At 35.5% G+C, this 11,820-nt stretch overlaps 1 protein-coding gene across 2 annotated transcripts; it reads right to left on the minus strand.

Annotated features, from left to right (window-relative positions):
• Positions 1-702: 702 nt before the first annotated feature.
• On the minus strand, positions 703-9,393 carry LOC145315663 (ubiquitin domain-containing protein UBFD1-like). Of its 2 annotated transcripts, XR_013878107.1 has the most exons (9): positions 9,217-9,393; positions 8,628-8,931; positions 8,211-8,305; positions 7,558-7,695; positions 6,549-6,698; positions 2,575-2,682; positions 1,937-2,024; positions 1,121-1,274; positions 703-1,009 (listed from the first exon to the last, which is right to left on the minus strand). XR_013878107.1 is itself a non-coding variant. In XM_080155670.1 (8 exons), exons 1-7 carry the CDS (start codon positions 9,328-9,330, stop codon positions 1,974-1,976), a joined length of 960 nt encoding a protein of 319 aa, XP_080011796.1. In that variant the 5' UTR covers positions 9,331-9,393; the 3' UTR covers positions 703-1,274; positions 1,937-1,973. The 2 variants fall into 2 exon arrangements, 1 of the variants encoding a protein (XP_080011796.1); XM_080155670.1 differs by having other exon boundaries at positions 703-1,274.
• Between the last annotated feature and the right edge of the window lie 2,427 nt (positions 9,394-11,820).

Consider the following 11,820-nt stretch of genomic DNA (forward strand, 5'->3'; position numbering starts at 1 on the left):
GGATGACAACATCCATAAAAATCGAAACACAGAAACGGACATTAACACTTGTATAGTGTCAGAACTGAATAATCAGAATATAAATGTATAAGAGTCGAAGCAAAATTATAAGTAAAAATGTTGAAAGACTGATTAATACGTAATAATGTTTATGGACATACTTACATATGTAGGACTTGATTATAGAGTTGCTTCGCCTTTAATATTGTACTTTGTTGTCCCAGGAATCAGTAAACCAAAAATCAGATCAATCGGATAATTAGATCCCATAAAAATGTGTTGTTAAATAAGTAAAAAAAATCAACATGTTTAAATTTAAATTGGACGCACAGACATACTGGTAATGATTATAGAGTTGCTACGCTTTCTAAATCGTACCTAACAACTACAGGAATCACCATGCAAAGTTTGAAAACGATAGGACAATTCTAACATGCCTAAATTAACGAAAAAAGCTATCCGTCCCGGACGTACTGACCGACCCTAATTATAGAAAAGCTTCGATTTTAAAAATACGCTGAATCGACGGGTTGTTCATTTCTTTCAACAAGAACAATTATATGTATTATGTCCATAAGAAGCGCAGCAGAAAATCCTAGTCAAGAACGGCAACGTGTCTAAAGTTGACTTGACAGACCAACCAACAGACCCGAACATAAAAATTATAGTATAGCTTTTCTTCAATAAGTAAAGAGGAAACAATTTCTATTTCAATATTTATTTTTCTCTTTTTATCACAGAAATAACTAGTTTTAGCATTTTTAACCTTTTTGGGCATTTATACTCTTCCAAATAATGACTTTGAATTTTCAAATACCTTGTTTTTTTATTATGAAGTAGCCTAAAACCCACTTACTTTATTATTATGCATGAAGACTTAAATTTTATTTTTTTGTAATGAAAATTTCAGTTTTTACCAAAACAAACCTAATCAAATTGCAATTTTTTATTCAAATATGGCTTGGAAACTGATTAATATACCCTGGATAAGTACCGGTTCTCAGCCATGCTAAAAAATCATGCATAGCATCGTACTACAGACAATTTTCTACGAATAATGAAATAAATTTTCATTTTAATATCCGCCGAAATCTGCCTATAATAAGATGCGGTAAATAACAATTAAACAGATTCTTGATTATTTGATCACCATTTCCTTAAAATTTTCGATTTGTCACATATTTTTCTCACTGTATATTTTTTGTTTGTATTTTCTGTGTGTATGTTTGTTGTTTGCTGGTTTGTTGTCTATCCATCAATATTCAGAAGCTTCCCTGCAAATCTCAATTAAAAACAAGAATAATCAAAAAGTCTTTGGCGAAAACTTTTAATCGAGCTAATTTAAAAATTAGCTCATACAAGTCTAAGGGTGGGGTAAAGGGGTATTTATCCCCCTCAAACTATGAATCCCCTATTTTACTCCTCTCAAATTTTTTTAAAAAATACGTAGCATAAAATTACCCCCTTATACCTACTATATAAGGATAAAATGAAATATAACTGCCGTTTAGTCCCAAAATGTGGAGTCGTGGACAGGTTATAAAAAATAATATGGCAGGAATATTCTTTCACTAGGTATGTTCTTATTGGTCCAATTTACTGAGTATGGATCTTGATCTGCTATATTTATTGGAATATGATTAAAATAAACAAAAAAAGAACAGGGATATAAAAGGATAAGACAATGGCCGATAAATTGTTGTACATCACCAATGATGAAACACAAAATTACCCCTTCTTTAAATTACAAATAGTTGTTGAAACGTTTGGACACTCAACTAAATGAACCAACCAAATAAAATTCAATTAAAGTCACCAAGGTTATTCAGCCAACAACGTCATTATACGGCTTTAGGGACTAGTGTAATAAACAGCCCAATGTCCCCTTCCTCCCTGACACAAACTACTTTTTATTCTTGCTTTAATTTGTTTTTGCCTGAGAGGTGTGCATGGCAAGGTCAATGGAAGAAAAACTAGAATAGTTGCCACTTCCCCAAGATTGCCTCCTTGATTGCTTCCACATACTGGTTACAAATAATACTTGATTTAAAAGTCATAGATTTTTTGGAGATAATCGATACCAGGAATATTTTATCGTGAACTGCACTAGATCCAATTATTGTAATGGTATAAGGCTATTTTACTGTATTTCCTCCCCTAACTGTTAGAGGGTAGTCATTCAGAACTGTATAACTTATGAACCAACTACATTCTTTAATTCAGAGAACCTTTATTCGGGTCTTTGGAAGGTTTCAATCTATTTTTAAATCAAAGATAACGGTCGTCCCTAGTATTTCATATCCTGTTATATAAAGCAGTAAGGTTTTTTGTCTGAAGCTTTAAGATATCTATATTAGCTGAACTCAAAGAGCTATCCTTTTTAAAGAAACTTCACATAGGTCCCGGGATGGTTAATGCTTTTTCAGTTTTAAAAATTAGGTCTAAGGGTTTTTATCTATCGCTTCCTATCCCATTAAATACAAGGCAACTTGATGCTAAAGGAGCATCCAAAAGTATTCAGTAAAACAAGAAGTAGAAAAATGCCACAAATTCAATTGTAAAAGTATTATTTTCCTGATTGGGTACCCAGTATATCCAGTACCTGGACGCCTCTGTAGGTCCCAGCTGTAGCGCCAGCATGCTATACTCCTCATGGCCCTCGATTGGTTCACTCACAACAGTCTGAAACATGTAGTTTTAAAAATATCAAGGCATGGTTCGAATGTTCTGTAATGTTAAAGTATTATTGGACTATGTCCTAGGTTTATCCTTATGTAAGATTAATAAGATATGTTTATGTGTGTGTAGAATTAGATCTAAATAACCGCTGAACAGATATGGTTCTCCTTTACAATATATCTTCTTGTAGATCCTGGAAAGGTTCATAACTATTTTGGGGAAGGGTATCATCACCCACCCAGGAAAATCCTCCTAGAAATAAATTACCCCCCCCCCTTTATTTTACTGTACCTTTCAAAAATAAAAAGGGGGGGGGGGGCGTAATGACATAAGCTCTTAAACCGTGAGCAAAATGGTCTAAATATTGAGCTAGACCCTTCAAACTTGGTATATAAGCTTAGTCCTATAGGTATTACATCTAAATGGCAAAAAAACCCAAAAAAATTTATTTTTAGGTTAGGTTAGGTAAGAAAAACCCTGCGGAAATGGGGTTTTTAGGCTTTTTTTGGTCTATTTTGATTTGGAAACTTGCCTTAAATTGTTTTTTCTTAAGGTTTTAACTTAAATACACTGTATCTATTCATATGGACATTATTTAAGATGATTCAGCAAGTCGGGGACCGACCCCAGGGGGCTAGGTGGGTGGCCCGCAGGGGTTAAGTTCATTTTTTCTAATATATTTGTTGTGATACATCAAATTATAGGTTTTTTAGGTCAAGGAACTCAAATTCAGAGCTAAAATAAGCATTAGACTAATCTGAAGCTAGCCCCAGCGGGCTAGGTTGGTGGCCCGCAGGGGTTAAGTGCATTTTTTCTAATATATATCTTGTTATATATCAAACTATAGGTTTTTTAGGTCAAGAAACTCAAATTCTGAGCGAAAATTAGCATTAGACTGACCTGAAGCTAACCCCCTCGGGCTAGGTTGGTTTTCTGCAGGGCTTAAGAGCATTTACCTAACCTAACCTAGAAACTTACTTATATTTTCACAGGTTTTTTTCTTGAATAAACTGTGTCTATTAATGAGGACTTTATTTAAGATGATCCAGCAAGTCGGGGACCGACCCCAGCGGGCTAGGTGGGTGGCCCGCAGGGGTTAAGTGCATTTTTTCCAATATATATGTTGCGATACATCAAATTATAAGTTTTTTAGGTCAGTTAACTCAAATTCAGAGCTAGAATTAGCATAAGACTAATCTGAAACTAGCCCCAGCGGGCTAGGTTGGTGGCCCACAGGGGTTAAATGCATTATTTCCAATATAGATCTTGTTATATATCAAAATAAAGGTTTTTAAGGTCAAGAAACTCAAATTCAGAGCTAAAATTGGCATAAGACTTACCTGAAGCTAACCCCTGCGGGCTAGGTAGATTTTCCACAGGGCTTATGTGCATTTTACCTAACCTAGAAACTTACTTATTCTTTTTTGGTTTTTTCCTTGAATAAACTGTGTCTATTAATGAGGACATTATTTTAGATAATCCAGCAAGTTGGGGACCGACCCCAGCGGGCTAGGTGGGTGGCCCACAGGGGTGTAGTGCATTTTTTATAAAGTATGTGTTGTCATACATCAAATTATAGGTTTTTTATGTCAAGAAACTCAAATTCAGAGCTATTTTAAGCATTAGACTGACCTAAGGCTAACCCCCACGGATTAGGTGGGTGGCCTGCAGGGGTAAATTTTCCAAATTATGTGTTGTTATACATCAAACTATAGGTTTTTTAAGTCAATTTGGAGCTAAAAAAAACACAATAGCAACCTGATGCTAGTTTTTTCGTGGTATGTGGTATACATTAAATCAAAAAATTGTATCCTATTAGCATATTAAATTCTTCCACCGCTAACATTATCAAAATTTAAATTCTTTCAAATATATGCCATATAAATGTAGTTTAACCAATTAACCAGGAAAAAATATGCAGTTCACTAAATTAAGTTCAAATGCATTTCGTGAAACTACCCCTTTGAATTTCTGGACCTAAAAAACCTATAATTTTATGTATGACAACTAAAAATGCACTTAACCCCTGCGGGCCACGCACCTAGCCTGCTGGGGTCTTAAATCTTAAATAATGTTCTAATAAATAGACACAGTTTATTCCAGAAAAAAACCATAAAAAAACAAGTAAGGTTCTAGGTTAGGTTAGGTAAAATGCACTTAAGACTTGCAGGCAACCCACCTAGCCCGCTGGGGCTAGCTTCAGATTAGTCTGATGCTTTTATTAGCTGTAAATTTGAGTTTCTTGACCTTAAAAACCTATAGTTGGATGTATGACAACACATACTTTTCAAAAAAATGCATTTAACCCCTGAGGGACACCCACCTAGCCCGCTGGGGTCGGTCTTCGACTTGCTGGATCATCTGAAATAAGGTCCTCATGAATGGACAGTTTATTTGAAAAAAAAACCTAAAAAAAATATTAAACGTAAGTTTCTAGGTTAGGTTAGGTAAAATGCACTTAAGCCCTGTGGGCTACCTATCTAGCCCGCTGGGGTTAGCTTCAGATTAGTCTAATGCTTATTTCAGCTCTGAATTTGAGTTCTTTGACCTAAAAAACCTATAATTGGATTTATCACAACATATATATATTGGGGAAAATGCACTTAACCCCCGCAGGCCACCTACCTAGCCCGCTGGGGTCGGTCTTCGACTTGGTGAATCATCTGAAATAAGGTCCTCATGAATGGACAGTTTATTCTAGAAAAAAAAACTAAAAAAAATAATAAATGTAAGTTTCTAGGTTAGCTTAGGTAAAATGCACTTAAGCCCTGTGGGCAACCCAGCTAGCCCGCTGGGGTTAGCTTCAGATTATTGTAATGCTTATTTTAGTTCTGAATTTGAGTTCTTTGACCTAAAAAACATATCATTTGATGTATCACATCATATATATTGGGGAAAATGCACTTAACCCCTGCGGGCCACCCACCTAGCCCGCTGGGGTCGGTCCCCGACTTGCTGGATCATCTTAAATAAAGTCTTCATTAATAGACACAGTTTATTCAAGAAAGAAACCTGTAAAAATATAAGTAAGTTTCTAGGTTAGGTTAGGTAAATGCTCTTAAGCCCTGCAGAAAACCAACCTAGCCCGGGGGGGGGGTAAGCTTCAGGTCAGTCTAATGCTAATTTTCGCTCAGAATTTGAGTTTCTTGCCCTAAAAACCTATAGTTTGATATATAATAAGATATATATTAGAAAAAATGCACTTAACCCCTGCGGGCCACCAACCTAGCCCGCTGGGGCTAGCTTCAGATTAGTCTAATGCTTATTTTAGCTCTGAATTTGAGTTCCTTGACCTAAAAAACCTATAATTTGATGTATCACAACAAATATATTGGGAAAAATGAACTTAACCCCTGCGGGTCACCCACCTAGCCCCCTGGGGTCGGTCCCCGACTTGCTGAATCATCTTAAATAATGTCCATATGAATAGATACAGTGTATTTAAGTTAAAACCCTAAGAAAAAAACAATTTAAGGCAAGTTTCCACATCAAAATAGACCAAAAAAAGCCTAAAAACCCCATTTCCGCAGGGTTTTTCTTACCTAACCTAACCTAAAAAAAAAAAAATTTTGGATTTTTTTGCCATTTAGATGTAATACCTATAGGACTAGGCTTATATACCAAGTTTGAAGGGTCTAGCTCAATATTTAGACCATTTTGCTCACGGTTTAAGAGCTTATGTCATTACGCCCCCCCCCTTAAATACGGGGGATTTAGTTTTCCTCTCAAGGGCCCCTAGAGGATTCAAGGGGCTTGGGAAATAGTGTTAAGAATAGATTTGAAGAAAAGACTATTGTTTCAATATAGTAAATTTATCATTTAATACATAAAAATTATTACTTTTGAATGTGAATAAAACTAATATTAACCTTAATAGAATTCAAAGGTATTTTTTGTGTCCTCTCCTTGGTTCCAATCCACACTTGGTCCAGCTCAAGCTTGAATGTGAGCCGAACCTTTCCGCCAGTCTTGTTTACCATCCCAGATATAGGACACGGTGGTAAGGCTTCTTTCACATTCTAAACATTAACATTACGCTTATAAAAAAAAGAACAGGATGTCTATCTGTTTGTGTGTAGCTTAACACTCGCTAGCCGCTGGACCGATTTACAGTGAAGCTTTTAATGTGTCCTTAAGGGAAGGGTAACAACTCCTTAATCAGAGTAATGGTATTTCGCAATTAAAATATTTTAGGTTAATATATCCAATCTTGATTGCTTAGTACAATCTAGTCCAAAGGGGGGAGGCGGATGTGCCACTTTTTGAAACCAAAACCAAAAGTCAACAAAGGAACTCATCTAAAAAAAGAGTTACAGGTCTGAGATTTTGCATGGCAGTTGCTTTATAGGGGTACAATATGGAACTGTAAAGAAACGGCGGCGCAACCAAACGATTTTATTTTGCCTTTTCTCGGCGGTTGCGCCGCCGTTTCTTTACAGTTCCATATTGTACCCCTATTAAGCAACTGCCATGCAAAATTTCAGACCTGTAACTCTTTTTTTAGTTGAGTTCCTTTGACTTTTAGTTTTGGTTTCAAAAAGTGGCACATCCGCCTCCCCCCTTATTTACATCAATCTATCGCCAACAGTCTTATCCTTAATATCAATTAGGAGCTGCACTACTAAAACCTACCTTAATACACTGAACAACATACTCTCATTGACCTTATTGTCTTAGGACTCCTCTAATAGTATCCTAATTATAAAGTAGCTGCACTACTGAAACCTGCCTTAATACCCAGCATAACATCCTCTCATGGACCTTATTGTCCCAGGACTCATCTAATAGTATCCTAATTATAGAGTTGCTGCACTATTGAAACCTATCTTAATACTTTGCATAACATCCTAGGATGAACCTTATTGTCCCAGGACTCACCTTAATACCCGGCATAACATCTTCTGGAGGACCTTTCTCAAGGACCTTCTTGTGTTGCTTCTGTTGGCTCAAAGATTCCTTGGCGCTCTCCGTCACCTCCTCCTCTTTCAACTGTTGGGGCGTGGGCTTTTTGGTAACCTACAACAACGTAGATATTGTGACAAAAAAAAAATTGTCGTAATTTGGCTTGCTAACATGAAACTGGTTTTGGGACAGTTCGTTCATCCAGTAGGAAGGAAGGGGATGGGGTTTCGTTATTTTAGCCAGCTACAAGCATCACTTAATAAGAATACATGAAATCTGGTGCAACATCCGAGTAATAATATATTGATTACAACAATACCTATAGAAATTCAAAATAAACATAATCTCGTAATTAGACCAGTAGAAACGCAATGAAAGAAACATCTGGCCATATTATTGGTTCAAAGTCTAGATGAACAATGCCGTATTTGTACAAATAGTTGCACTGCACAGTGTAGGAACAACCCGACAACACTTTTGGTTACAAAGTGAACATATTTTTCTTATATTTCATCCACAAAATAAGTCCGCTACAAACAGATAAATTTCTTTACTTAAAACTTCGTCGCTTGTATTATAGGATTGAATCACATGTTGACAAGAAAATTATTTTAAAACTTGATACCAACCTCTAAAACATCATTTAATGTGGAGCCAACGACCATAATTTTGGACCCCTTGGCCACACCAAGCTTCTTTAATGTCATTTCGTCTTTTGCTAAACCTAAATAAAAAAAGATTTTAATTAATGGATTTTCAATTCCTAAGCTTAATGTTTAATTGATTGATTCAAACTAGCAGCATCTGAACTCCACCAATAAACTTAATCTATGGCAAGAAAAGTTAATTATGTTAACAATAATTGGGGATGTACATCAAATGAATTTATCGTGTAATACCCTATCGCCTAAGAACCCTGGTAATTATCTTAGTGGAAATACCCCTTAACACTTCTTTACCTACAAGACTTTGGGACGAAATTCGAACCCATCATTTCTCCAATAACTCGCGGGCGCTTAACACTTTCGGCTAGAGTTGATTATTACCTTTGATCATAACCTTCTGCATAGTGGAAGGAACTCCGATAACATCCTGCAAATGTGCTTTCAGCGCCCCAACTGTCTCTTCACTACCAAATGTTATATCAAACTTTTTCTTATTGTACACAACTTTAAATTCAATCTTTTCACCGGCCATATCACTGGTACTGCCGCCGCTGCCGCTCGGCGAGCTGGAGCTAGTGGCAGCTGCGCCCGCCGCTTCTGGCGGCTGTGTGGGTTCTTGAGAAGACTCTGTGGTGTTAGTAGGGGTTTGTACGTTTTCTTCGCTACTCTTTTCTGTGTTTGTATCCTAAAAGTTAGTTGTTTTATGAATTCGACCTCATTATTTTAAATTCGGTAGGTATTATTAGTACCTATCTTGTTTGTCCTGCGATGGTTTTAGACCCCCCAAATATTACTTTTTATTTATTTCGCTTGTTGGCTATACCTTAGCGAGTTGTATTTATTGAAATTAAAATCTTAAAACGTGTTAGTTATAGGCTCTTTATATGCTCCTTCCTTTCCATTCGAACACAAAGACCCTTGCAACCGTTAATTGAAAGCAATAGCGCAGCAAAAAAAAATTATAAAAAACCTGTGTTGTATTTTCTGGGGAAGATTCAGTGGAGCTTTTGGATTCGTCATCCTTGGACGTTGATTGTTCTTGTTGTGTCGTAGCGTCGGAACTACTATCCTCCTTCCCAGACATTTTTTATGTATTTTTTTGTAGGAGACTTTTTAGAGTTGAAGATATTCTGAAATATGAAGGTATCCTATTAAAAAGAGTTAAGTAGTAAGGTATTGAGTTTGTCAGTTACGCTTTAACTAACCTAGAAATCTAAAGGGATAAGACAATGGCCGAATAAACATGTGCATACCCATTTTGGTACTAGGGTTGGGCCGGAACTTTTTTGGCCGGATACCGGCCAACGCCGGATATCCGGCAAATATCCGGTTATCCGGCCAAATTACCGGATATCCGGCCGGATAACCGGCTAAATTACCAGATATTAAAGTAGCAAAAAATATTTATTAATAAACTTTTGAGATTTCATATATAAAATTTACATAAAGATAAACATATATTTTAAAAATGTTCTTCTAGCTTCAATAATAAAAAAATTATAGCCATTTAAAATTTAAAAAGCAGAGATTTTTGGTGTAAATATAAAAAAAGTCATAGTCGGATATCCGGCCGGATAGTTTCAATATCCGGTATACGGCCGGATATTGAAAATGGCCGGATATCCGGCCCAACCCTATTGGGTACCCAATGATAATACACAAAATTCCCCCTCTGGTAGATTACAACTAAAGGTTAAAACGTTTGGATCGACACTAAACTTCACGTACATATGAACCAACAAATAAAATTCGATACAAGTCCCCAGAGTTTTAAAGTCAACGAATAAGAAACGTACATAGTTATAAAACTTTGGGGACTCATGTATAAATAGGCCTATGTCCCCTCCCTCTGTTAGCTAAACGCATCCTTATACGATTGAGATATTCTTTGAAGGGCGGCATCTTTGCATAGGTCCCTGGATGGTTTTTAGGGCATTAATTTCAATAGTTCGCCTAAATATAGTAAAAAATAACATATTGTATAGTATAATAAATGTAAAATTTTGTATGAAGCGTTCAAGAGCAATCATTGAGTACGTATGGACTTTAAAAACTATGGATTACAGGAATCGTTATGCAAATTGAGTATGAAATGGATTATATATTTCTAACATGACTCTTTTTCATTAAGAAATATTAGATAAAGACGGACGGGGCTGTCCCTAATGTAAAAAGCTTCGCTTTTCACAATCCTTCCTAATAAATCGACTGTCATTTAGTTTCCCTATTCATTTTTGCAACTTGTCATCAAAATCGTATTAATCAGTCAAGTCATGAAAATGTTGAAATTATTTGTTTTCATAAAAACGCGGCATAGCGCAACCGGGTCGAATAGAATAAACATGGTTGTCGACTTTTAGAGAGAAATTTTACATTTAGAAAAATTACCCTCCTTACGCTTCCAAATTAATTTTAAATTCTTCTTCAATTTCTTTAAAAATTATTCACTGTTATTCACATCTATTTTGATTTTAGTTTTAAATTTTTTTTTTGTAATATGGGAAGGGGTTAATTATGTCTAACCCCCTCCCCTCCGCCCTAAACTTAAATACGAAAATGTGTATATTTTCCTTAAAATCATAAGTTTTAAAGTAATCTATGCATAAGTTAATAATTTTTGGCAGTTTATACATCAATAAAAAAATATGTATTTTTGAGAATTCTTTTTTCGAAAACCATGAATTAAAAATTGAGTGAAGACGACATTCAATAAAAAGAAAGTTGTGTATATTATGATCAGCTGTTTTAAAAGCAGACAAATCATCACAACACACACACAAGCCAACACAGGCACACGCACTTGCACACACACACAGGCGCACACACACACACAACTACACACATACACACACACACTCTTACTGGCCGAGTTAAAAATTTTGTCTGCTAGTAAGGAGGATTTATATTTTTTCCACGTATGAATATGACTTGTATGTGAAATTAAATATGCCTGAATTAATATGTGAAAAGATTTTATTTTTATCTCCTTAAAATCCTTCTATATAAAGTAGTAGGTTTTTCAAAGATCTTGCGAAGAATTCTAAACCGATTTGGCCGGTATTTGATTTTTAGGCCGGGAATTTATTAAGATCCAGATACCCGATTAATTACATTTATTAGGCTTATTTAGGGAGTAAAAGTTTTAATGTAGTTATATTTTTAAAAGCGAAGCTTTCTGTAATTAGGGTCGGTCCGTCAGGAACGGATAGCCTTTTCGTTAATATAGGCATATTATAATTGTCTATCGATTTCTATCTTAGCATTGTGATTATATTTTTACATTTATACTCTGATTATTCAGTTCTAACATTCTACAAGTGTTTATGTTCGTTTGTCCTACCGTTTCAGAGCTTCGCTATTATGGTTGTCGTCATCCTTGTTTTCTGTACTATTCCATCCTTCTCGAATACAGGGAGCCAAAGTTTATATTTTGTTTCTAAAAGAGATAAAATATATTAGTTGTCATACTTAGGTAATTATGATAGTATCTCCCAATGCTAGCAAGCGCCATAATCATTTCAAAATCTACTAGTGTACAATACATTTCTAAATAAAGTTTGTATATTTCAGAATC

The sequence above is a fragment of the Acartia tonsa genome, chromosome 4 (genome assembly GCF_053477335.1).
Source record: "Acartia tonsa isolate MP-2025a chromosome 4, ASM5347733v1, whole genome shotgun sequence".
Classification (NCBI taxonomy): domain Eukaryota; kingdom Metazoa; phylum Arthropoda; class Copepoda; order Calanoida; family Acartiidae; genus Acartia; species Acartia tonsa.